Consider the following 27,596-nt stretch of genomic DNA (forward strand, 5'->3'; position numbering starts at 1 on the left):
TCTGCACTGAATTTGAGAGACAAAATGGTGGAACCAACCGATCTTTACACACAGGTAATACTGATGAGTTTAGAAAGCTTTCTTTTAGGGTTTTAAAATGATGTATTTCTTTCAGGGGACCTCTGTATCAATGCTGTAAGAAGCTTTTGATTTTTTTAAACATTTTAAATCAGAAAACAAGTTGTTGGTTGGCTTGTTTGGTTTTAAGAGCTATAGGTCTTCCAGTTGAATAAGGCTGTACTTTGAGCAGAAAGAAGATCATTATATCTTTTTGTTATTCAATCTGTGTGGCTGTCAACTTGCACAAATTGTGGCTGTTTTTATTTTGAAGTCTTTGAAGGCTAGCCTGACATCTAGCTGATGTCCAAAAAGGTTTCCAAGATTCCACCAATGAAAGTTTAAACTCTTTGATAAACAGTCACTGCTGTTGTGATGTGCGCTTTAGTCGTCAGCTGGCTGTTTGTGCTTGATGCAGCAGTGCTTATAGAGTCATAAAGATGTACAGCATGGAAACAGACCCTTCAGTCCAATTCATCCATGCCGACCAGATATCCTAACCTAATCTAGTCCAATTTGCCCATATCCCTCTAAACCTTCCTATTCACATACCCAGATGCCTTTTAAATGTTGCAATTGTACCAGCCTCCACCACTTCTTCTGGCAGCTCATTCCATACACACACCACCCTCTGCTTGAAAAAGTTGCTTCTTAGGTCCCTTTTATATCTTGCCCTCCCACCCTAAACCTATGCCCTCTCATTCTGGACTCACCTACTGCCGGGCTAAGACCTTGTCTATTTATCCTATCCATGCCCCTCATGATTTTATAAACCTCTATAAGGTCACCTCTCAGCCTCCGATATTCCAGGGAAAATAGCCCCAGCCTATTCAGCCTGGCCCTATAACTCAAATCCTTCAACCTTGGCAAAATCCCTTTTCTGAACCCTTTCAAATTTCACAACATCCTTCCGATAGGGAGGAGACCAGAATTGCACGCAATATTCCAAAAGTGGCCTACATGACAGCTGCAACATGACCTCCCAACTCCTATACCCAATGCTCTGATCAATATGCGAAAGCATACCAAACACCTTTTTCACTATCCTATGTACCTGCGACTCTACTTTCAAGGAACTATGAACCTGCACTCCAAGGTCTCTTTGTTTAGCAACACTCCCCAGTTACGTTAGCTTCCGTAACATAACATCTAAAGATGGGTACATGGTATTGAAACATTCAACAGTTGACTATATATAATTGCTCCAGTCATGGGCACTTCATTGTCTCGGCTAATGCTAAACTATACACTTACAAAGGGTAGCATGCTTTCACTGACGTCAGTGGCCTGCGACTGTTATGCTTCAGGTCAGATGCTGTAATACAATGAAGCTATCATAAGCATGTCTCGTAAAGGTGTACTGCACACTAACCATGAAAAATAAGCAAACAATGTATTGCAGCACAAACTTAGTTTTGGATATATGGGAGTGTGGCTGTGTTTCTGTCCAGTACTTTCTTCGATATTGCCTTGATATTGAAGCTTAGCATCATGTTTTATGCCAGATTCCCTGTTGTCATGTAATTGTAACTGTTTTATATTTTGAGTGTTGTCTCACGGTAGACATGACTACCAGTCACACATTGTAATGTATATATGGCTGTAGTGAGCTTTGTGTATTGGTTGATGAAGCAATTATCCGATACTTAGCTAGTGACTTAGAGTTTGCAGTTCTTTTTCAACAAGTGGAAAGTGAGAACTGTGAGTAGTTTGAATGGTGTAACTTTAGAAGCATGTATATGTTCATTTGATGCTGTATATCAGAGAGTTGGAAGTGAACTTGGAGGTGGTGTACCTACTGACCTTGTTATTCTAGGTAGCAGGGATCATAGAAGTAGGAGCTGCCACTGAAGAAGCTTTGAGACCTGCTAAATATATCTTGATTCTAGAAAATGCTACAACCACATTGTGCTTGGCTTGGATTGGATGCTGTCCTTACATTCTTATAAGCTTTTACTTAAGGGAACAGACAGTAAAACATACACCTTCAAACTTAATAACAACACTTTCAGTCTGCTTCCATATATAATAGCCCACATGTGTTTTTCCAACCAACCTGTTCAGCAGTGCTGTTACACACCTTTGGAGCAGATGAAACTTGAGCCCATATCTCATGGCCCAGAGATCACGTCAATAGCACTGCACCACAAGAGTCCGTTATCAGGACACACATGAATTCCTAGTTAATGCCCACTATCTGAACACAGCTGAACACTCAGTTGATATATTGTTAACACACTTTGAGGTCTGGAGCTGTCTGATTGTGGCAGAACTTAAGCTGTGCATTGGTTAGCAGGTTGTTGATGAATAGGTGTTATTTAATAGCACTGTTGATTAGAGCTTCGATCACATTGATGTTTAAGAGGAAGGACATATTGTGGTAATTGGACTTAGTAGATTTGTCCTGCTTTTTTTCAAGGGAAAAATCAGGACAATATTCTACTTTGACTGAATGCCAGATGGCAATGTTGCAGATGTACTGAATCATCATGATTAGCGCTAGTTCTGGAGTGCAAATCTTCAGCACACCAACAGGGTGTTGAATGAGACCCATAACTTTTGGTGTATTCAGTGCCCTTGGCCATTGGGAAATCCACAATTGATGCATTGAATTGGCACCCATGGTGATGATGCCTGAAGGATCATTCACTTGATGTTTCTGGTTGAAGATGATTTTGAATGCTGTATTGAAGATGAGAAATTTATTAACTTCCTTATCCTGGTTGGTTGTGTTTCTTTGTTCATCACCATCATACTGAGTGTGAGAAGATTTCAGAACTTTAACTTGATCCCTTGATTGTGGAGTTGTCTCTCTGCTTCATCATTTTCAGGTGCACCTGCTGCTGCTTCAAAAATATTATTCTGCACTCCTCTCAAGCTCTTGTATGTTACAAATAAACATACAACATTGGCTCAGAAATAAACCATTCACCATTGAGCCTGTGCCACTATTCAATAAGACCATAGATGATTTGTTTGTGATTTGAACTCCACATTCCCATCAATCTGCAATTCACTTGCCTAACAAAATCTATCTAAATCTGTCTTAAAAATATTCAACAGCCCAATATTTTGAGGCAGAGTTACAAAGTCACACAACTCTGAGAAAGAGAAAGAAAAAAAATCCTCGTCGTTGTCCTAAAAGGATGACCCCTAATTTTAAGACAGAGCCCCAGTTCTGGACTGACCCACAAGAGGAAACCCCTTTTTCATGTCTACTTTGTTAAATAATACCAAAGCTTTACATGGTATTTGAGATGTAGTCTCCTCAATGCCCTGTATAAAAGAAGCATAACATCCTTATTTTGTGTTCAGTTTCTCTCATAGTAAAGGATGTGGTTCCTTTAGCATTCTTGATTATATGATGTGCCTGCATACTAACTTTTCGATCAAGCACTAGTTCAATGTAAGCAATGACAATAATCCCTACACTGTGAGCTTTTATTTTCTGTAAACCCTTTGAAGATTTGCCAGTTCTGATCGGAATTGGTAATCAAGCCCTACTACTCCACCAGGTGTACAGAAGTGTTTTATTTAATCACTAAAATTGACCAATTTGTCTTGCCTTTGTAATAATAACTAAAGAAAAGATGTCCAACAGGTTTCTTTAAAGATGTCATACATAACTTATTTATCCAAAGCAAGACTTTAAACAAGTGGCAAAGGTGGTTAACCACCATATTTGTATTCCAAATTGAACTAGAACTCCTTAATTTCAAACACACATTGACAGACAGACAAGGCAGCATATTTCTGTATTTGTAAATAAATAGGTAAAAATGGAACAACACCCTGTGGATCAAGTTCAGAAATGGGTTGACTTTTCAAAACTCATTTGATTCCCAGTTAAAGAGAAAGGTGCCATCTTTTTTTTAAATGTGTTTTATACATGTGAAAATACATTACTTTTTTGTTTTAAACTCTCAAATCCTTGTTGCTGAATTAATTTAATTTGTGATCCACAGTCTAAGAATATAAAAAGACATATCACTTGCTTACAAAACATATTAATCAAGGAAATGAAGTTAGCACATATATTTTGTCCACGACACTCTGGATTGATCTCGTGGATCAATGGTAGTAGTGGAGTGAGGTGAGGTTATGCAGGGCCATTGAGGTTATAGATTGTGATCAGAGACAATTCTGTAGTTCTTAACCATTCGCACCTTATGGATATTCAGTTTTTAGCTGCTCTGAATCTGTCCATTTAGCATGGTAGTAGGGGCACATAACATGATGGACAGTCTTCTTACTGTGAAGGCAAGACTTTTCCTCAACATGCAGTATAGAGTGATCACTTCTACCAATACTCTCCTAGATGGAGCTTTTAGAACAAGTGAATTGGACAGAAAGAATGAAGTCAAATAATGATTTCTCTTGCCAGCTTGTGTAGTTGTCTGGCACTTATGTCCTTTTCAGTCTGGATAAATGGTCCTTTACTTTTCTACCACTGATGCTATGCTACTTGATCTATAGTTCCTAGGACCTCACCTATCCACTATGGCATGAGTATAATATTAGTTGGCTGCCAGTCCTCCAGTAACATTCCCTTTTCAAATTATTTCTCTTCTCCTACTTCTTTTAGTGTCAAGATGGAATGTAAACATATCAAGGGCCTTCTGTTGTCTAAAGTTTGATTTTGAAAATAAAATCCAAATTAAATAACAATAATTGATGTTAATCTTGAAAATCAGGATGAATCATGGATTCAGGCCTTTGTGCAAGGACCTTGTCTAATACAGCATCTGAGGGCTCGAATTCCAGGAGCAGCAATTACTGTTTTATATGCTGTTGCATTGTTTTGGAACTTTGGAGAAAAAAAGTCAAAACAACAGCAGTTTTAAAAGGGAAAAGAACAGACAAAGGAAGCACATGGTGAGGACAGTGCAGGAAAGAGAGAGCGAGAGAGAGAGAGAGAGAGAGAGAGAGAGAGAGAACCTGCATAGTTACTGCCTTTGCTGTTTTGAATTCATGTATCGCTGGACATCGGAGTGTGTCTGGGAAAATTAACAGTGAAATTCACAACTCTGCCAGAAGATGTGGTGGAGGCTGGTACAATTGCAACATTTAAGAGGCATTTGGATGGGTATATGAATAGAAAGGGTTTGGAGGGATATGGGCCGGGTGCTGTCAGATGGGACTAGATTGGATTGGGATATCTGGTCGGCATGGATGGGTTGGACCGAAGGGTCTGCTTCCATGCTGTACATCTCTATGACTGAAAGGACCTGGGGTCTTTAACACTTCATTGCACACAGCAGTCACAGTAGTGCCTCATACCACATATGCTATTCCTGTTCACTGTTAGCATGAAAAAGTGTTTCAGACATTACCACATCATGCACAATCATGTGTTGATTACTGCTTTTATGAGAAGAGCAGAGCCCTCGTCCATGCTGACCAGATATCCCAACCTAATCTTGCCCCATTTGCCAGCACTTGGCCCATATCTCTCTAAACCCTTCCTATTCATATCCGCATCCAGATGTCTTTTAAATGTTGCAATTGTACCAACGTCCACCACTTCCTCTGGCAGCTCATTCTATACATGCACCACTCTCTGCATGAAAACCTTTCCCCTTCGGTTCCTTTTATATCTTGCCCCTCTCACCCTAAACCTATGCCTTTTACTTCTGGACTCCCCACCCCAGGGAAAAGACCTTGTCTATTTACCTTATCCATGCCCCTCAATTTTATAAACCTCTGCAATGTCACCCCTCAAACTTTGACACTCCAAGGAAAGCCCTAGCCTATTCAGCCTCTACCTATAGCTCAAATTCTCCAACTCTGGCAACATCCTTGTAGATCTTTTATGAACCCTTTCAAGTTTAACAACATCCTTCTGATAGGAAGACCAGAATTGCATGCAATATCCCAAAAGTGGCCTAACCAACGTCCTGTACAGCCCCAACATGATCTCCCAACTCCTGTACTCAATACTTTGACCAATAAAGGAAAGCATGCCAAATGCCTTCTTCACTATCCTATTTACCCAGAGACCTGGGTTCGATTCCAGTCTTGGGTGACTGTCTTTGCGGAGTTTGCACGTTCTCCCCGTGTCTGCTTGGGTTTGCTCCAGGTGCTCCAGTTTCCTCCCATAGTCCAAAGATGTGTAGGTTAGGTGGATGGGCCATGCTGAATTGCCCCATTGTGTCTGGGGATGTGCAGATTAGGTGGCGCCATGGTAAATTTGGGGTTATGGGGTTGGGTGAGGGGGCTGGGGCTGGATGGGCTGCTCTTCAGAGGGTTGGTGCACACTCAATGAGTTGAATGGCCTCTTTCCACACTGTCGTGATTCTAATTTTGGGGACTCTTAAAACTTGCACTGCTCTTAGATATGAAGGTGAATAAATTTCAGGTGGAAATGAGTGTTAAGCAACCACAGTAATAAAAAGCAAATTGCATCCTTCTGGTGTTCCTTGTGTTGTTAAGTAAAAACGATGATTCAGTTGGAGAGAAGTCAAATGTTTAATTAAGTGGAATAATTAAGAGATGTGGTGAGTGTAGTCAAAGGGAAAATAGCAAAAATGCTCATAAAAACCAAGAGAAAGGTTGTAAAGGTGATGTTTAGGGAATGAATTCCATCAAGCAAATGAGATCGTTAATGGTGAATTGAAGAGAGCTGAGGTACACTGATATCAGAGGTTGTGTGGCTGAGATTGTTAGGCTTAGGCAAGAATTAGAAAGCAATTATTTCGAAATGATATTGGCCTCTTAATCTTTTACACCAGCTGCTTCCTGTGAACCTCCAGGGAAATGTATTCATCGAGGGTCATTTTGCAAGACATACAACAAACTTTTGCTAACTCTTTCTGATGTTCAAGCAAACCACTTTCTCTCCCATCCTCCCACACCCTCATTAACCTGAATAAGTAATACATTGCTTTTAATCTCTGTTGTATTCTGGTCATAGCTAAGGTTGTACAGTTATTTGAGGAGCCAGTAGGGCATCAGATTTTCTGGAGCTTTCAGGAATCAGATATGCTCACACCAAAAAATAAAACTTGACATGACATCTTGCAACCAGTTCATTAAAGAGCAGTGGTGAATTCCTGCAGAAAAGCATTTATTATTTTATATTTTCTTAAGGTTTTTAAATATTTTATCAGAACCACAGCAAAGAAGGAAGTGCCAGTCATTACAGTCTTGGTTGTCTATAAGAGCAGCTCAGCTCAGCTCCTGCACTGGCTTTTCCTCAGAGTCTTGCATTTTGTTCTTTTCAGCTGGCTATCCAGTTTGGTTTTGATAGCCGTGGTACAGAATGCATTTCCCAAGGAACCAGTGTAATGCACAGTTTTTCCTGATCTATGTTATTGACTTTGACATGTGAGATGCAATTCCAAAATTTGCAGCCACAACAAAACTTGGAAATTTTGTGAGATGCCAGGAGGATGGTGTTACAGGCTGGTGGAATGAGAAGGCATGTGGCAGGTGGAATTTAATGCAGAAAGTTGAAGTGATGCAGGAAAAATGCGGAAAAGAAAAATGAAATTGAGGGCCCAGTTCTTCTGAGAGTACAGGCATAGTGGCACTTGGGGTATATGTGCACAAATCTTTGAAGATGGTGAGGCAGGCTGAGGAAGTATTTAATAAGGCATGTGAGATGCTGGGCTTTATAAATCGAGTTCAAAAGAAACAAAGTTATAATGGAACTTTATAAACAGTAATTCACAAGAAAGGAGAGCAACATGGCCTGTTAAGCCTGCTGCACCCTTCAAAATGATCTTGGTTGATCCTTGGCTTCAACTTTATTTTCCATCCTGGTCTCTTTGGTTCACTGAGAGATCAAAAGTCCATCTTTCTCAGCCATAAGTATCTTTAATAACTGAGCAGCTGCAATCCTCCAGGGTAGAGATTCAAAAATTTGCAACTTTGTGTAAATTCTCCTAATCTTTCTCCTAAATTTTATTCTCAACCTGCCCCTTTTTTCCAGATTCCCCAGCCAGGGAAAACAACCTCATTGATTACTCGGTCAAATACCTTGATAGCTTCTATGTGTTTCAGGAAGATCACCTCCCATTTTTCTAAACTCCAGAGAATGTAGACTTTCAACCTCCCTGCACAAATGTAGCAAGCCTTCTTTATTCTGGCACTCCAATACCCTTGCAATAAGGCTGAAATGCCATTTGTCTTCTTAACTGCTTGCTATACCTGCAAGCTAACTTTGTGTTTCTTGTGTCAGTACTCCCAAGTCCCTCTGAACAGTAACATTTCCAAGTTTCAAACCTTTTTTAAAAAATTCTGATTTTCTAATCTTCCCATCAAAGGGTAGAAGCTTTCACTTCTCCACATTATGTTCCATCTATCACATTGTTTCCCATTCGTTTCATATGTCTATAATGCTTTGCAGCTCTTTTGCCCTCCTCATAACGTGTGTTACAGATAGTTGTGAATGCAGTCCAGTCTGACACAAAAAACAGCCTTTTTCCATTGACTCCGTTTATATTTCTCACTGTCTTGGGCAAGTAACTAATAGAATCAAAGCTCCCTCCCATCCTGATTATATTCTCTTCCATCCTCTTCTGTCAGTCAGAAAATACAAAAGTTTGAAAACAAGTACCAACAGTTTGAAGAACAGCTTCTTCCCTGTTGTTATCCGATAGAATGGACCTCTCATATATTAGAGTTGATCTTTCTCTGCACCTTCTAGGTTGCTGTAACACCATGTTCTGCTTTCTGTCCTATTATCTGGATCTACTTATGTATGATCTGATTTGTCTGGTTAGCATGCCAAACAATACTTTTCACTGTATCCCGGCACATTTACCAATAAGAAATCAAATCAAAGTTTGCATTTGTGTCATCAGCAAGCATACATACATTTCAGCCTCAAATGGAAGCTTGTGTTCAGTTTTCAACATGACACTTTAGGAAGGATGTGAAGGCATTGGATAGCATGTCAAATTGGCAGGTGGAGGGATGTAAGAAATGCAGGAAAAGTAGAGTGAGGCATGAGGTGGAATCTATGGGCTGTCACAGTGACTATATCTAGCTCCTGTTTAATAACTGCTACTGAATTCAGTGAATGAAAGGAGTACTGGTCTATTTCATGCTCCCAAGAGTAGCATCCAGAAAGTATTAATATGTCTTCCTTGACAGGATCTACAGTTGGTCTTCATCTTACATATAAAGTTACAATGAATACGTCCCATCTCGAATACCATCATACATTTGAAACTGACCACTCAGTCAAGTCAGTACATCTTTAATGTAGGAACAGTGTTGTTCCTTGTACCCTGACTTAAGCCCTGTTCTGTTACTTGATTCTTGCAATTATTAGCAGTTAACTGGGTCACATACATGGAGTCGTAGAATCATAGAGACGTACAGTACGGAAACAGACTCTTCGGTCCAACCCGTCCATGCCGACCAGATATCCCAACCCAATCTAGTCCCACCTGCCAGCACCTGCCACATATCCCTCCAAACCCTTCCTATTCATATACCCATTTAAATGTTGTAATTGTGCCAGCCTCCACCACTTCCGCTGGCAGCTCATTCCATACACATACCACCCTCTACATGAAAACGTTGCCCCTTAGGTCTCTTTCATATCTTTCCCCTCTGTGGTTAGTAAAGATTTGGAAGAATTAGATGACCTAAAAATGTACCCCTGTAGTAGTTATGTCGGTGAGGACAAGCCCAGGTGGTTCCCAGGGATGTTGAACATATATGCCATCCTTAATAGTGATTTGCAGATGCTGTGGGAAATGTGTGATCTAAATATAAGTCCTGGTGCATTTAACTCACAAATGCCTTTATTTCCCTAAGATGTACTGCTCTTTCTTCTTCTCACTGGGATATGATACTGGAGTGCTTCATGGAGTAAACCTTTGCCATATGTGTTCCTGTCTGTGAGTAATGGGCAGCATGGTGGCTCAGTGGTTAGCACTGCTGCCTCACAGCACCAGGGTCCTGGGTTTGATTCCTGTCTGTCTGGAGTTTGCACGTTCTCCGTGTCTGGGTGGTTTTCCTCCAGGTGCTCTGGTTTCCTCCCACAATCCAAAGATGTGCAGGTCAGGTGAACTGGCTATGGTAAATTGCCCACAGTGTTAGTCACAATAAATATAGGGTAGCGGAATGGGTTTGGGTGGGTTTCTGTCTGGAGGGGTGATGTGGACTTGTTGGGCTTAAGGGCCTGTTTCCATACTGTAGAGAATCTAACCTAATAAAGACCGAGGTTCTAACTTGACTTCTGCAGTCCTGGTGATTATAGACTATGCCATGAGAATTCTTCATTTTTCATTTTCTGCTCTATAACTGGTACAAAACATGCCAACTTTAATGTAAAAGTCTCAGCCCAATGCGCACCATTGTTGGTTCCATTGCAAATGCATGGCACCCATTTTGAGGCAAGCACCTAAAATAGGTGGTTCCTTGAAAATGGAACTTGATGCTTTAATGCCTGGTAAAGAATGACTTTCTCAAACTGGTCACTGCAAAAGCAGGGTGGGTAACAATCATGGCACAATCTCAGTTCTTCATAACAACCAAAAGTAAGATTCTTGATGTGATTATCTTGAAAGACACAATCCCAAGAACTGGGAAAGCCAGAAATGCAAAATGATATATTGGACTAACAACTCTATTGTCTAGTATGAAGGCGGTTGCAGTTTCAGATGGAACAGTTACTTCATGACCTTTCTGATTATTAATCAGTTAATAAAGAAACTATTTGATTCTTAAAAGTATACCTTTAGAAGACCAATGAGTTCTCGTGTTCATGTATTTAATTTTTATTTGTTTGACAGATCAAGTCTGAATATTGATAGAATAATATCTGTTCCTATTTCTGTAACATAAGTTTGAAGCTACAGAAACTAAAGATATCCCAACTTCAAACTTTTGGCTATTATGAAAGTTATTGTTAGTTGCTGTTCAGTGAATTCTAGATATTTTCTGGCAGCAACTACAATGCTCTTTGATGTTTTCTAACTAACTAACCAGAGATATTGTATCCGGAGCAAATGTGACTTGATGCCAAGTCTCTCAGATCAAAGGCAGGGACACTACCATTACACCACAAAAGTCCATTATGTCGATTGTAGTCTGCTTAAACACCATGTGTATTGCACTATGGACTGCAGTTTGATAGAGTTCAGATATATTCCTTGATAGGCACTGAAAAAGATCCTGATTTGTAGAAATTACATGGAGTGGTAACTTTGAAATCAAGTAAGGAGTTTTAATTGCCAATTGTATCTGCAACTGTATGCCAACAAGAGCTTCCCTGCTTAACTCACACCTTTTAGAGGTGAAGGTGCTGGTGTTTGACTGGGGTGGACAAAGTCAGAGGTCATAGTCCAACAGGTTTGTTTACAAACAGGAGCTTTTGGAGTGCTCCTTCTTGGACATTGGTCTCCAGGGAGTTTGTGATGGCTAACCTAGGGCCGATGTACTTTCTGGCTGGCATCATGAGATGAAACTGTGTTTTGCTTGTCCTTTTGTGATGGCTTCTACCCTTACCGACTGTCAGCTTCTCCTCCTCTTCCAGTACTTACCAGAGGTTGGTTGCCCCTGGTTGCTTCTTGCATACTAACAATGGCCAAATAAACAGCAACTGACTGCAACTAAATTGTGTACAGTTTTATCTGTTCTACTGCAAAGATCTGTTGGCAGCTCTGAAAATCATGAAACCAATGTCACTCTCCTGAGCCTCGCAGCATCTCGTAAGTTTCATGCAGAAAGACCTTGTTCAAGGAGAATGCCCTAAAATTAGGGGAATAGGAACTGCAATAATTTTAACGGATGGAGAATAAATGCGCTTCACATTATCAGCATAAATTATGCATCTGGCACATACAAATTCTGTGTTGTTCAGCCATATAACATCAGGGGAAATTGTCAGACCTTCATCTCTGAAAGCATGGGGATCCTGTCTCAGTGAAATGTGTCCAAGTATGTATTGCTTGATGTTTCTTTGGCTCAGACATCAGGAGCAAGTGATAGCTGCTGAAAACTGATTGTTGCCAAATGGATAATAAGCAGATGAGAGCAAAATGCTTCTTGCTGCATTGTAACTTTAAACTTTTGAAGCCAGTTTTGAAGTCAGAGCAGAGTAACATTGGGTGAGGCATAAACCAGATGACTGACTTGAATCTATTGGCTGGTTAAGTTTAGAGTTGGAGCTTCACACTAGAGCCTTTATGAGCCCAATGTTAATTTAATATCAGTAGTAGCTCAATAAAAATGAAATGGGTTATCACTGTAGTGATTGAAATCAGGTCAGCCAGGTGGACCTCACAGAATATGAGTTCCCTGATTGGGGCTGTTAAGCTGGTCCAGTCAGGGGGCCCTGGGTCACAGATAAGAACAGGAATTTCCGAGGCGCTGTTCACTCTGACAGCTGGCTCTGAGGGAGCTGGATCAGTGCCAAGGACTCTTTGTGTGTAAATAAAGGGTGACTTGGTGACGGAATGCTGGCCTCTGTGGAGTTATTTCAAACACTCAGCGGAGATTAAGTAACTCAGCAGAGGTTAATAAATGTTCTCCTTTGACGGTTGGTTTAATAAGGAGAAAATGAGGACTGCAGATGCTAGAGGCTCAGAGTTGAAAAGGGTGGCGGTGGAAAAGCACAGCAGGTCAGAGATGCTGCCTGACCTACTGTGCTTTCCTAGCACCAGCCTTCTCAGTTGGTTTAATAAGTGGAATGAGACTGTGTATGCAAACAACGTTAATGATTTGACTTTTAATGGATTGTTAGAAAATATACTGGCAGGGAATCCAAATCAGTAGATTTCATTTCCGTTGAGAGAAGATTGATGAATAAGCCCCTGTGCTGAAAATGGCTTTTCATAAGGACAATAACATGCTGCGCCTTTGGGACTAAGAATGTTCTAGACATGTGCAATATCATGAAGGGACATGGGCGTGAGCTGATAGTCATTAAAAGGATATGACTAAAGCTTTTAAATAATTATGTAATAGAATATATGAATTGAATATGTTTTTTGAGGTGGGTAGGGTTGGATGTTGCCTACAATTTTATCAGCAATGTTAGATTAAATACCAATCAGATATTATTTACTTTTCAGCTAATTAATGGGCAGAATAGTCATCGCAAGGTGGAGATGGGTAATGTGATGTGTTTTTTCTCACTATGCTGCATGCCAACAGTTGGCATGTTCCCACTTGCGGACTATTTTTAAAGATGTGGCTTCTGAGGGTGGGAAGATGGGTACTCATCCACTAGTGGCAGGTAGTTAATAAAGCCAGTAGAACTCCCCATTGAGGGAACCCTTGCTATTCAATTCGGAGATTCCAGGTGGCATTTACCACATCCCCCTCTTCCCCCCGAAACCCGGTGACAGGTGGGGGTCAAATGCACACTGTATAACATAGCCAGTATGGGTCTTTTAGGGTGTGAAGGTTAAACCCAGAACATGCTGTCAGAGGAATCTCATTCCACCATATGGTGCTTTGTTGTAATCTTTGCAGATTTAACATGAACTTGCACTAAATACACATTATTCTCACCATGAATTGAATTGAGCTGAATTGAATTGATTGTCACGTGTACCGAGGCACAATGAATAGCTTTGTCTTGCGAGCAATACAGGCAGATCACATAGTTAAGTAGCATAGATAAGTAAATAATAGGTAAACAGCGGCAAAAACAAAAACACAGGTACAGGTGAATGTTAAGAACTTGTGAGTCCATTCCGTCTTCTAACAACAGTAGGGTCGAAACTGTTATGAAACTGGCTGAAGCGTGTATTCAGGCTTCTGTACCTTCTCCCCAATGATAGAGGTTGTAGAAAAACATTTCCAGGGTGGGATGGATCTTTGAGAATGCTGGCGGCCTTTCCTTGACAGCGGGCATGGTGGATGGATTCTTTAGATGGCCTTTGTGATTGTCTGGGCTGAGTTCATTGATGACTGACTAACGTAAGCCTTGTTCAGAGAGGGATATCTGAATTTTTAGTATTATATATTTACTCAGAATTTCTGTTGAATAATCTTGCAATTAATTGTGACTTAATTTCAAAAATGTAGAGTCTCATTCCCCCAGAACAAAATTAAAATGTTAAATTTTAGCTTTATTTAAAATTTTTGTTTTGCTGGTTTTTCCCTTCACTCCCATGTGATTATCTTGATCATTATTTCACCTTCTGTATAATAACTTAAATGTATTTTTTGATTCTGTCCTGAGAATTCTTCATCTTGATTAGGTAATCAGTTTGCTCATTGCCAGCCCTGTTCACAGACCCAACAAACTGCAAATAGAGGGCACCAATTCCAATTTAAAATCTGTGGCAGAAAAGCAGAAGCCTACACTCTGAGTCTTGCTAAGACTCTGTGGAAGGAGTTTTATCAAGGTGAAAGACATGTGCTATGCCTTCATTAGTAACCAGTAAATCTGTATTGTGATGTTTGCACAGCATAAAAGGACTTTGCATTGTATTTTGGGTCATTTGGTTGCAAAGTTGCAATTTGTTTCTGATCAGTGCCTAGCATGAACGTAAATGAGAACATACTACCATTCCCTTTGCAAGGGTCGGGTATTCTTAATGTAACTGTCTACATTTGGATTAAGATGGGAAATCTCCAATTCCCAATTAAATATATTGCAATGGATGCTTTACAATCAATTTATTTTTGACATTTTTATTTCCCAACAAGCTTGGTAAAGATGAATTTACAACAAGGTAATTGAGGTTAGTGTAGCTAAGAAGCTTTCAATAACTTGTAAAGGCACTTTATTTTCATGTAATTTTAACTAGCTTTTGTAAACAAGCATGATTATGGATGTTTATATTAGCCTATTTACACTAAATCCTATGTCCCGTTAACCTAAGCAAGTAGGAGCAATGCAGCTAATTTCTTATAAAACACTAGGAGAATGCAACAACTGAGTACATTTGCTCACAAACAGATCAATCACAGAGAGATGGGTATAGATTTGATTTCCCCACAATGATTCCACTAACATCCATGTAGAAAGCAGCTTTGGAGTAATGGAGCATTCCTTAACTCGGGAGAAATTAAGTGAGGTTTACAGTGGAAGATACTTTGAACATCCCATTAATATGGAGGAAGGATTAAGTACCATCACATCACTAGAGAAGTAGTTTTAGACAAATTAATGAGGCTAATGGCAGATAAGTCTCCTGACCCTGATGTATCCTAGGATCCTAGAAGAAGAAGCTATCAAATAGCAGCATTGGTTGTAATTCTCCAAAACTCCATGGATTCTGTAAAGTATCAAAGGATTAAAAAGCTGCCAATGTGAAACCCATATTCAAAAAGGCAGGGAGGCATAAACTGGGTAACTAAGTACTGATTAACCTGGTATCTATTGTTGGAAAAGTATTAGAATCCACTGTCAAGAAGTAATAGCAGGACATTTGGAAAGTCATAATCTCATCAAGCAGAGTCAGCATGTCTTCATGAAAGGGAAGTTTTGTCAGACTAATTTATTAGAGTTATTTTTGAGGAAATCTCAACCAGAATAGATAGAAAGGAACCAGTGGATGTGTTGTATTTGGACTTCAAATAGGTGTTTGGTGAAGTACCTCACATAAGGTGAAGTCATAAGAAAAGAGCCCACGGTGCTGGAAGTGGTATATTGACGTGGCTAGAGAATTGGCTAATTGGCAAGAAACAATGAGTGGGGATAAGTGGTTCTTTTTCAGTGGTGACCTGTGACCACTAGGATTCTACAGGGATCAGTGCTGGAACTGCATTTGATTTTACAATAGATATTAATGACTTGAAATAAGGAGGCAAATGTACTGTAGCAAATTTATAGAAGATACAAAAATAGGAGGAAAGGCAAGATGTGAGAAGGATACAAACAATTTACAGAGAGATATTGACAGGTTAAGTAATTGGCAAATGGAGTTTGGTGTGGGAAATTTTGAAGGTCTTCATTTTGGAAGAGAGAACAAAAGAACAATATTATTATTTAAGTGGAGAGAAACTGCCGAAAGCTGCAATATAAAGGGACTTGGGGGGGGGGGGATCTTCTGTACGAAACACAGAAAGCTAGCACACGGGTGCAGCAGGTAATCAGGAAGGCTAGTAGAATGTTGGCTTTTATTTCAAGCGGTGGAGTATAACAATAGGGAAGTCTGGAACTGTGAATGGCTTGGGCCCCCTTATTTAATGAAAGATGTCATTACATTGGAGGCAATTCAGAGAAGGTTCACTATGATTATTCACGGTATGGAGGGTTTGTCTTATGAGCAAAGGCTAACAGTTTGAGACTCGACCCACTGGAGTTTAGAAGAATGAGAGATGATTTCATTGAAACATGTAGGATTCTTAAGGAGCTTGTGAGAAGGTAATGCTGAGAGGATGTTTCCCCTCATGGGAGAATCAAGGACCAGAAGACATAGTCTCAGAATAAAGGGTCACCAATTTAAGACTCAGATGAAGAGGAATTTCTTCTGAATGGATTGAGAATCTTTAGAACTCATCGCCGTAGAGAGCTGTGGGGGCAAAATCTTTATGTATGTCTAAGGCTGAGATAAATTTTTGATCAGTCAGAAATCGAGGGTTATGGGAATAATGCAGAAAAGTAGAGAAAAGTCACATTAGCCATGATCCTATTGAATGGCAGAGCAGGCTGGAGGGATGAACAGTCTGTTTCTATTTCTGTTTCTTATGGAACCATTTTTTACACGTCTCCCTAAAGCTGCTGGGGAGTGACATTGAATGAGATCCTGGAAGCAGGTTATCTCCTCTCATGGATTGTTCAAATGTTTCAATGCTTAAGAAAATTAGTGTTTAGAAGGCAACGTTTACTGTCAATTTTCTTTTCATGAGAAATTTCAAAAGAGCAGATTACTTGCATAATAAAGCGTTTTAAACAGTTTAATAAAACCTGTAATGTACAGAGTTTAACAGATAACATAACTATTTTATATCACATATTATCATGTACATTAAAAATAGCATCAATTTATTTATGCAGTTGATGTCACTTTGTTGGCTGTGAGTATCTGACAACACACCCTGTAATCATACATCATCTTGTTGGTATTTTATGTGTCCATGGAATGTGAAACTGATTCGAAACATATAACTTTCTTTTATCAAAGGTAGAAAAAATGTTGCATCTTTAGGATGTAAATGATGGTTTGAACGGAGGCATTGCACAGAATTTGAAAGAACCATTTGCTAAAACCTTTATTAATCTAATCACATGATTCACTGTTAAGAAAATAACAATTCAGTTTCGAACAGTTGAAAAGTTGTCATGGATCAATGTTCAAGCTGGTTCCTAGTTTTAATTGTAGTTGTTAATCAGCATATGTCAAACAGTGAAGTAACAATTCTAAATTTAATTTATGCATCCTATTTCAAGTTCTCAATAGGAAACAAGTTGGAATTGTGTTACTATGGTAACAGATTTTTTTCCATTTGATGTTGCTTTGAAACACTTCTCTAAAAAAATTGTTTCTGTACCCTAAGGAATTATTTCTTTACTTTTGTGCACACTGAATCACAATGATTATTTTAAATTGTGAATATTTGACCAGCTGGAGTTGCATGTCACTTCTTCCTTTGAATTTATTATTATTGAAAATTATGAGATCTACCTTAGCACAGAAAAAAAACTCAAAATCCTATTTTAGGTTGTGTGTAACTGAGAACCACAAACCACGTGAGTTACAAGTACTTTTCAGTTTGAACTTGAAAATGGTTTGAAAATCAAGGCATACAACTTGTTTTGCAAGTCACCTCCTACCACCAAAGATCCACATGAGAACAGTGTCACCTCTGGCCTCTCAGTTCTGGTATATCAGATAGTTCTCTTTCATTTGGCTTCTCGGTAGCCCTCAGCTCCATAGGAAAGCTTCCCAATGAAAGGCTATTTGCTTGCATTGCAAAACAATGCGTCCTTTCCAATATGCTTTTGAAATGTTGTGATTAGCGATAAACAATTCATTTGCAATTTTCACAGCCAAAAGAAAACGTATACTTAGAATTCTGGGGACATATGCTAATGTAGCATTAGGAATTGAGCTCTACATTCATAATAACCTATAGTGGAATGTGTTTGTGCATGCTCAACATTTGTTACCCCAGATCCTGTCAAACTAACCTATTCAAAATTGTTTGAATGTATTCATAGGATTGCTATCATTTTAAGAACATAATCTAATGTAATTTTTGCAATCGAAGTCGTACTCACTTGTTTGCAGCTCCATGTTACCTCTGGTGAGGGCCAACCAGTAGTAAGTGATTGTCAGAATTTAAATGGCCAGCATTAGCCTTCCCTTGGAATAGGAACTCTAGGATTACTTGGAATTTAGATGTCCCACCTCATAACCTGATATGGGGGAAGTGGCACAATAATCCCCCAATCAATTTCAGCTGCACTATTGATTGGGAAATTACCATTTCATCAGCTGCCAGCAATTGCTGGTGTTATTGGGTGAGACCGTTGACAATCCCAAGCATCAACACATGTGCAATTAAGTACTAAAATCCCAAAATTGATATTTGTGCTGACAGGTATACTGTACTATTTGTAGCTTTGCCAATGGAAGTGAAGCTTAAGATGCTAACTTTGCATAATTGCCCATTATAATCACACAAAAGACCAATAAAAAATTTAAACTTGGCTCGCTCTGGAGTAATTTGAGTCTTTTTTTTAACTCTCTATGCACAGCAAAACTAATTTTATAAATGTGGAATCCCGAATCAAATTCCATCAGAAAAAAATAACGTTGCAGCTATTAAAAAGTAGCTTACTTTCTCCATCCAGGAGAAAGATATAATTAGAAAGCAGGGGACAACAGCTTCGCTTCACTTGGAGGTTGCCACTGATGATGTTACCTAGCCAGGTAATGAAACGCCTGGATATCGAAGCTGCAGCTCAGTGAGCAAACTACACCCTAAACCTCAACCTGAGCTACAAACCTTCACAAACCTTGCAACTTACTTTTTATAGCACTTGTGATTTTCTCTTTTGTGTATTTCCTTGAATGTGTCTACGTTTTAGTCTTTCACTCGCATTGTATGAAATGCTTTGAATTTAATTCAAGTTGCCATATTTTACTGCCTGCTTTTTCATTTGTGATGATTCTTGAGTCTGACTGACTAGTGAAACTGCTTTCGAAACGCTTGCCCATTTCACAGCCACCCCTGATCCCCTGTAGAGGGTGCCGAATTCAAACAAATGTCATGAGTTGAAATCTCCACTGGGAAAAGCTGTAAGTTATTGTGTATAAATGCATTTGAAGTGAATGACGAAACTTCTCCACCCACGGCAAAAACTTCGATTTTAGAACAACTGTTGCCTGGAATTCACTTTTTTTAGGTTGCCCATATCAATGGTGATGACTCAAAGTATAATTAAATCTTCTTATTTAAGTAATCTACATTTAATCTGTCTATTAAGATGATCCCCTTTCTTAATTCTCTGCAGAGAAGCCAAGAGAATGTGGGTAATATTGATAGGCTGTGGCTGTACGCAAATGAAATTTAAAAATAATAACCTGTTTCTCATGCTGTCACTGTTAGTTTCTTATTTAATTTATGTATTTACTTGGCAGGAGAATGTGTCCCTTGCTGACATCCTGTCATTACGAGATAGCTGCCTCAGTGAACAGGATATCTGGGCAGCCTGCCTAGAATGTTGCCTTTCAATGAAGAGCATCTCCCACACTCCACTCTTTCATACTCTCTGTATCACCCCAGATACATTGGCTTTCAATGCTAATGGGAATGTTTGCTTCATGGAGCAGCTGAGTGGTAAGTACTGTGTGCTCGTCAAAACCTTTTATGACACAAATGGTAGTGAACTTTGGAGGATTTCACATGATGCAATGTATAATAGCTTCGATGACCAATCTTTCTTTTCGTTGAACTCTATTTATTGTCTTCATTTGCTAATTGGCAAAACAACCTTGGAAATATTTGGGAGGATAATCTAGTCAATTAATTGCAATTTCAGTTTTGGAAAATCTCCCTTTAACTTGAAAGTCTTAGAGGTAATAAAACTTTGGAAATCACGACAAAAAAGATATATATGTGATATATGTGATTTTCATTTACACATAAAACCTGAACCATTCCTGAAATGATTAATACAGGCAGAACTTGACAGTAATAATATAATCAAATCAAAATATCAAAAATGGTAATGAGACATTTGTGATTTTCATTACTTAATTGCATCTCCTGTCTAAACCACCGATAATGTAAACCATTAATGGTGGATGTACATAGTCTTTTTTTAATGAATATAGACATTTGTTTTGGATAGATATTGACTAATAACTTAAATCTGTAAACTATATTCTCTCTTTAGTTTTGAACTAAAACATAATAGGTTCTTCTTGCATTTCACTCTATGCAGTTGAGATGTCCATATTCATGTGTCCCACGAAGCTCAGGGTTTACATTTAGTGCTCACTGCTTTGAGCTTTGTGGACCTGAAAAGGGGATGTTCTTAGGGATTCCTTCCAAACTTAGAATGAAAAAGACTGTTAGAGTTCACAGCCTCACATAGATTCTAATCATTGTGAGCACTGATTTGAATTTCAGGTATAGTTTATGCGTATGAGTCGAAGTGGCTTTAGAAGACACATATCTTGGATACTAAAGCTTTACAAATTGAAGTTATATTCTGAACAAGACTTATGGCTTTTAAATAGGTGTTTATACAGTTGTGAGCAAAATTCATGAGCATTGATCAAGAAGCTTACAATCTGTGGTAGTCTGTCTTCTCTTGATACAATTTTTAAATTGAGTAATGAGGGACTCAACCAATTAAACCCAAGAGAGAAGTCATGTGACAATCAGATATGCCAGGGCAACTTTGAAAGCACCCTTCAGTGTGTCTTAGTGAGGATCTCCAGAATGATTCAGGTGTGCTGCCTTCTGCTCATTGGGAAAGTTTCTCCTCGAAAAAGAAACAAGGAACAGAGCACATATCCCCTTCAAACTATTTCCAGGACAACATTGAACCATATCTGGGAAAAGCATTGTTAGTAACACTGACTGCTACCTGTTTACCCACATTATGATTTGATCCCACAAACAGTCATGTGACAAGTGTATCCATAAAATATTACATATCCCCATCACCTACCCACCCCCGCCCCCAACAATGACAATAACACAATACAGTCCACCAAACAAACAAGCATTGCTTTAATATCCCTACATTGCTTGGTTTCAATTTATGCGTTGCCATTCTTCCCAGCTGAAAACATTACTTTGCAGGCAGAAACCAAATACCAATAAGCAAGACAGAAATGTAATGAATTGCAACAATAGTTGTCCTTAAAAATGAAACAAACTTAAAAGTCAAACATAACATCATGCATTGGCATGGTGGCTCAGTGATTAGCACTGCCACCTCACAGTGCCAGGGACCTGGGTTTGATTCCTGCCTTGGGTGACTGTCTGCATGGGGGTTTGCATGTTTCCCTGTGTCTGCGTGGGTTTCTTCCCACATTCCAAAAGATGTGTTGGTCAGGTGAATTGGCCATGCTAAATTGCCCATGGTGTTAGGTGCATTTGTCAGGGGTAAAGGTAGGGAAATTAATCTGGTTGGGTTATTCTTTGGATGGTCAGTGTGGACTTGTTGGACTGAAGGGCCAGTTTTCACATTGTAGTGAATCTAACTGGGGGAAAATAAATTCATGTTCATATCTCTGTAGCTGAATCTGAACTCTTCCTTTCCTACCCATTCAGAGGGAGTGGCAGACTGTTAAGGTCTCCGCTGTAGTGCTGGCATTCCCTTAGTTTTGGATCCCATGAGGATCCTACCAAAGACCCTTGTCGGAGCTGACTCAGCTATCAAGGTATGAGACAACTTATTGAGGAGGGCATGGGGTCAGAAGATGAAGTGGAATTGCTTTGAGCAGAGTGCCCACTTTCAGCTCCCTCTTCGTCATTGTCTCTGTCATGATCCATTAGTTAGCCTTGAACTCTAGGGCACTGAATAACTGATGAAGGTGAAATTATTCAGCCTGTTCAAATCATCATTCAATATGAGCAAGCCATTAGGGAAGGCTTACACTCTGCTGATTTTGAAATTTAGTTCTCAGTGTAGGCAGACCCTTTCTTCATTGATGAAGACTTCCACACAAAGGCCTTCAACATCATGCTGCACATGCTTGAAGAGAGACTCTTTGTAAGCATGCACAGTATGCAAACCAGTACATGAGACATTATTTGTCATTCAGAAGTATCCAATTAATTGACAATTCCCATTGCACAGCTTCTGTGTCCAGCTGAACAGATCTTGGAGGCTTCCACCACCTCCAGGGTGAGCTGTTCACTGTCCTCTATCTTGTTCATCACTTGTCACACTAAAAATGAGGTGACAACCCTGCAATGACTGTAGAATCATACACTTGCTAAAGATAGGAAGCAGTATTATGTGGACAGAGCTAAGTGATCCATTGTGCCACATAACGTGCAGCTTCAGCAGAAGAGAGTCCATTCAATTACCCCTGAAATTCCGTGGTATTTTCATTCCTGAATTCTCCATCATCAATGTGCTGGAGCCACAAAAAGCAGATCAGAGGTTTGGTGTTCCCTTGGGTATTAGCTGGTGTAACTACATAACAAGGACTTTAAAATGGTGCAAGAAGATAGATCACCACAACCATCTTAAAGGCTACTTGGAATGGACAACAACTGCTGGCCTTCCCAGCAATACTGTCATTTTGTCAACAAATGAAAACTTCTCATACATCACAAAGTAGAAGCTAAGTATCTGCTTTGTCAGTGCCATTGAACTGAGAGTATCTGAACTAGTTCACAATTAATCCTGTGATAGTGAACCCTGGAGGAAGGGACTTCTTTTGACCAGCTGGTGCATCCTCCCGGACCATCTCCTTTCAAATACTTGAAGGCCCTGTCAATAACAATGACATAAATTAGAATGATTAATGTAAGAATGTTTTAAGGAAACATTGTGCACATGATCGAGTTTTGAATGTCATATGAATAATGTTCCTGAATAGCTGACTACTCCCCAGGCCGGGCAGCTAGCTACACTGAAACTTCACCAGTATCCAGCCTGTTCTTCCCTGCAGCTGTGAGATTGCTGGAGGTCGAGTTTGAGTTCTCTGCCTCTCGCTTATGTTTTGTGCTTTCTTCTGTAAAGGGGGAAGTGGTGGAAAGAAAAGAAAAGTAAGTGGGAGAAATGGCATCTATTGAATATATAGTTGGAAGGCATCTTTTGAGAGTATGAGAGCAAATGCATGGCATTATAGGAGGATGAGGTGTGTCAGTTGTAGATGAGCAGATGGGGAAGGGATGAAGTGGATAAAACTAGGATGTGCATACTGAAAAACTAAATTGTTGTGAGGAATGGTGTTCTAGACTGGGCTTAAAAAGAGAAATAAAATGGTTAGTGTTTGAAGGAGCGTAATTTTACCTGAAAATTCTCCCCAAGTTGCACACCATTCTGATTTAAAACTCTGTTGCTATTCTGCCATCATCACTGGCTCACAATCCTGGAACACGCTGCCAAACTACACCGCCTACATGACAGGGACTTCAGTGATGTGGGAAGCTGTAGCAGGTTTGCTATTGTGATGTACTTTCTACTCTGTGAGTGCCTTTGTGTGCAGTTTATAGCAGCATTAAACACACATCACTTGCAACATGGTGTCAGGGATGGTGCAGCTGAAAATGTGTGAATTTCCAAGGTGGAAGAGAGCTGGAGACCGAAAGAATCAACAAGGAGTAAAACAAAATGCCTGCAACGTTGTGTCAAAATGGTTATGTATTTTCTAATCACAAAAAGCTTGTGAACAAAAGAAAATATGACTCAAAATTGGAACTTTTTCCACACTCTCAAAAACAAATTATGAAATAGTTACAGAAGTAAGTGAACAACTTGAGCAGTTAAGAATAGCATTGCTATTATCTGTGCTGGGGAATGAGTGCTGCCAGCTATACTGAAACCTAGATTTCACTGAGAAGCAGAAATACCAAACAGATTTTGAAAGCTTTGATGTCACTTTTTTTAATCCCCATATTCGTGTTATATATGAACCTATTGGAGATTAACTAGATTGATTTCAGAGATGAAAGGGCTGTCATTGAGGAGCGGTTGAACAGTTTAGGCTTGTACCTGCTGGAGATCAGAAGAATGAGGGGTGATCTGATTGAGGAATATAAAATGCTAAAGGCAATTGATAATGTAAATGTTGTATGGATGCTGCCCCTAGTGGGACAGTCTCGAACAGAAGATCATAGATTTAACGTGAGAGGAGGCAGGTTCAAAACTGAGATGAGGAGAAACTACCTCTGGCAGAGGGTTGTGATCTGTGGAATTCACTACCCTGGACTGCAGTGGAGGCAAAATCAAACAATTGATTCAAGAAAGAAATAGATATGTTCCTGATGAAAAGGGAGCTATGGGGAGCAGGCAGAAAAGTGGAGTTAAGCCCAGAAGAAGATCAGCTATGACCATGTTAAATGGCAGAATGGGCTCAAAGGGCTGAATTGCCTGCTGTCACTCCTAATTCCTATGTTCCTATGAACTAGAACCAGGGTAAAGTGAACTAAACCAGTAAAGATGGCTACAGGAGAGATGTCAGCCAAAGACTGACAAATCGCACTTCAGTTGATACAAGAGATTGCTGCTATCACATCTAAAAGTGATAAATTGTTTGTGACAGTTTGAATAATGACAGCAGAAGAAGAGCATCAAAGGTTGGTGCTTTACACAACACTATGAGCTCTATAGATTTATGCAAAGTTGGTCAAGTTAGTGACCCAGAAATAAAACCCTGAAAGGTACTGTTGAGGCTGTTTGATGGATCAATACTCATCCTAAGAGTACAAGCTAAGTTGAAAGCCCAATACAATGGGAATAAATGTCTGGCATTTCTGATAATAGACATTAAGCACAAATCCATTCATCTCAGTTAAAGGAAGTCTAAAAACTTTAAACATTCCAGAAGACATTTTCAGTGCTTTACAGGTTACCAAGCAATTGATTACCTAGTAAATCCAAGAAGATTTTAAAAATCCTTTTACAAATCTCAGGTGTCTTCCTGGTAACCTTTCCACACGGTAGAGAATCTAATCTAGTCTAAATAATTTTGTGAAGTGGATGACCATATGACACCAACACAGCATTTGCCAAGGAAAGTTTGAGCTGCCCAAAAGCCTAGATAAAAGATGTGGAAAGGAAAAGAGTAATTAAAAATTGAAACTTCCACAGATGGATTAACAGCATGGCAGAAGTGAAAAGACTCTGGAAACTCAATGTATCCAAAGGACCTCAATAAAGCTTCAAATGATCTCACTATCCCATGTTAACCATTGAAGACATTTTGCCACAACCTGCTGTGGCAAGCTTATGTGAAGGCTGCTACTAACAACTGAATCTCGGTGAAAGCAGCTGTTTCACATTCAGATACAGATGGTTGTGGATATTGTCATGATTTGGAGATGCCGGTGTTGGACTGGGGTGTACAAAGTTAAAAATCACACAACACCAGGTTATAGTACAACAGGTTTAATTGGAAGCACACTAGCTTTCAGAGCGACGCAATCACCTGATGAAGGAGCGTCGCTCCGAAAGCTAGTGTGCTTCCAATTAAACCTGTTGGACTATAACCTGGTGTTGTGTGATTTTTAACGTTATGGATATTGTTTGGCATTTCCATTGCTCCAGAAAAATAGCAGAGCAGACAGCATGAGGTGATGATCTTCCTGGAGTGGAAGGTTTTGTGGATTATCTGCTAGGCTGTGGTTATGGAGACACGATGTAAGAAACTATGAATGACCACAATCAAAATCTAGCACCACTGCTAGAGAGTTTGCCAGTTGAACTTGAAGCTGAACCAGAAAAAGTTGCAATTGGAAAAGCCTGAAGCCAAGTACGTAGGTTATATACTGATAGTGAAAGGATTTCACCCTGATCCTGATAAGATGAGAGCAGAGTTTGAGTGATCAATAGGTTGAAAACAATGCAATGGTGTGTTGAATTTGTGAACTATTTAATTTGCTGTCTTGTCTAATTTGCTGTCAGAGCGTGATTCTCTTGTATAAATTTCCTGTTTAGGACACATAGTGGTATTTGGGCACAGAACAAAAAGAATTTACCACTAGAATCAAGCAATGAGTGAGGAACTACAGTGTCAATGATGAAGTCACCTTGCAGCATGATGCCAGTGACTTGAAGCAATGTTTATGCAAAAAGGACAACTAGATTTATTTGTATCCAGGGCATTGGATTGAATTGAGAAATTCAACACCAAACATCATCTCCACACATCCTAGTCATATGGAGTGGCTGAGCAGCAGCAAAATTGTTGAAGAGTAAATCCAGCACTGACTAGTCTTTGAGTGGGGAAACACATGGAAAGTAGTCTAATCAAATTTAATGTTGTGCCACACCTAAATTATTTTTACAGTCATGAAGAATCTATTGAAGCCAGAAGTAGCAATCAATGTGAGAGACAAAATCAAGATGAAATGACAGAAAACCAAATTTCACATTGATAAACCTTCCGATTCATTGCCGGACCTGAATATTGGAGAGCCAGTCAGAGTCCAAATGTTCAGTGGTCTCAACAAATGTCAGTCCATGTGACAACTGCGAAAGCAATTGTCACCTAAGTCATATGCCGTGAACATCAATGACCACTTATATCATCGGAATCGCAAACACATGTACAGCTAGAGAAACTGTTCTTCCATGGTAGGTCGCTGATCTGGAAGTTATCACATCCCCAGTTACACAAAATAACCTTTACTCCTGGAGATACACTGTTTCCAACAACAGATATAGATCAGCAACAACAGTTTCCATGGCAACAACACTCACCACAGGAACAATAGGTACGCTATTCTGGCAATAAATAGACACCAGATGAACAGTCAATGATATCACCCTTGCTTGTGCTCATAGATTGGAAACACTGAAATTATGTTGTAATGCATTGAAAAGGAAAAAAGAAGGATAAGAACTGCACTAACCTCTGGACTTTCTCTGCTCTCCTGCAAGCTTCCACTCCCAGTGTGTCAAAAGCTAATATATCACCTATTATCTTAAAGTGTGCAAACAGGAAATCCAGTTTCATTTTCAAAAAAAGTCAAGATGGTTTTTGAAATATGGTAAATATCTGGATTGGATAACACTCCTGTAACCATGCTTGCCTTCATCAGCCAGGGGCATGGAGTACACGAGTTGATGAATCATGTTGCAACTATAAAAAATGCTTGTTAGGCATCATTTGGAGTATTGTGTACAGTTTTAGTTGCCACACCACCTGAAGGACGTGGAAGCTTTGGAGAGAGTGCAGCAAAGGTTCATCAAATGTTGCCTGGTCTCCAGGGCATTGGTTCCAGGGGAAAGGTTAAAAATACTAGGATTGCTTTGACTGAAAAGATGGCAGCTGAGGGGCAACTTGATAGAGCTCTTCAAAATTATGAGAGGCGTGGATAGGTTGGATAGTCAGAGGTGTTTTCCCAGGGTTGAAGTTTCAATTACACAGGGGCACAGGTTCAAGGTGAGAGGGGGAAATGTAAGGGAGATGTGTGAGGGACGTTTTTCGTGCAGAGAGTGGTAGGAGCCTGGAATGCACTGCCTGAAGAGGTGG

General features: G+C 39.6%; 1 protein-coding gene across 8 annotated transcripts in view; it reads left to right on the forward strand.

The window, feature by feature from the left end:
- The window catches only part of kndc1 (kinase non-catalytic C-lobe domain containing 1), a 354,394-nt gene that overhangs the window by 19,315 nt on the left and 307,483 nt on the right, over positions 1–27,596 (forward strand). For 7 of the 8 annotated variants that reach the window (XR_006314907.2, XR_015760947.1, XR_006314906.2 and 4 more), the window contains exon 2: positions 19,566–19,764. Coding sequence is in view for 4 of the 8 variants with exons in the window: in XM_043712540.2 (XP_043568475.2) it covers positions 19,566–19,764 (199 nt within the window). In the remaining 4 variants the exon portion in view is untranslated. Of the gene's footprint in view, positions 1–19,565; positions 19,765–26,426; positions 26,836–27,596 lie in introns of those variants that run through there. The other variant, XM_087998986.1, reaches the window with a different exon arrangement.

The sequence above is a fragment of the Chiloscyllium plagiosum genome, unplaced genomic scaffold (assembly GCF_037043375.1).
Source record: "Chiloscyllium plagiosum isolate Xiang-an unplaced genomic scaffold, Cpla_swu_hap1 HiC_scaffold_22, whole genome shotgun sequence".
Classification (NCBI taxonomy): domain Eukaryota; kingdom Metazoa; phylum Chordata; class Chondrichthyes; order Orectolobiformes; family Hemiscylliidae; genus Chiloscyllium; species Chiloscyllium plagiosum.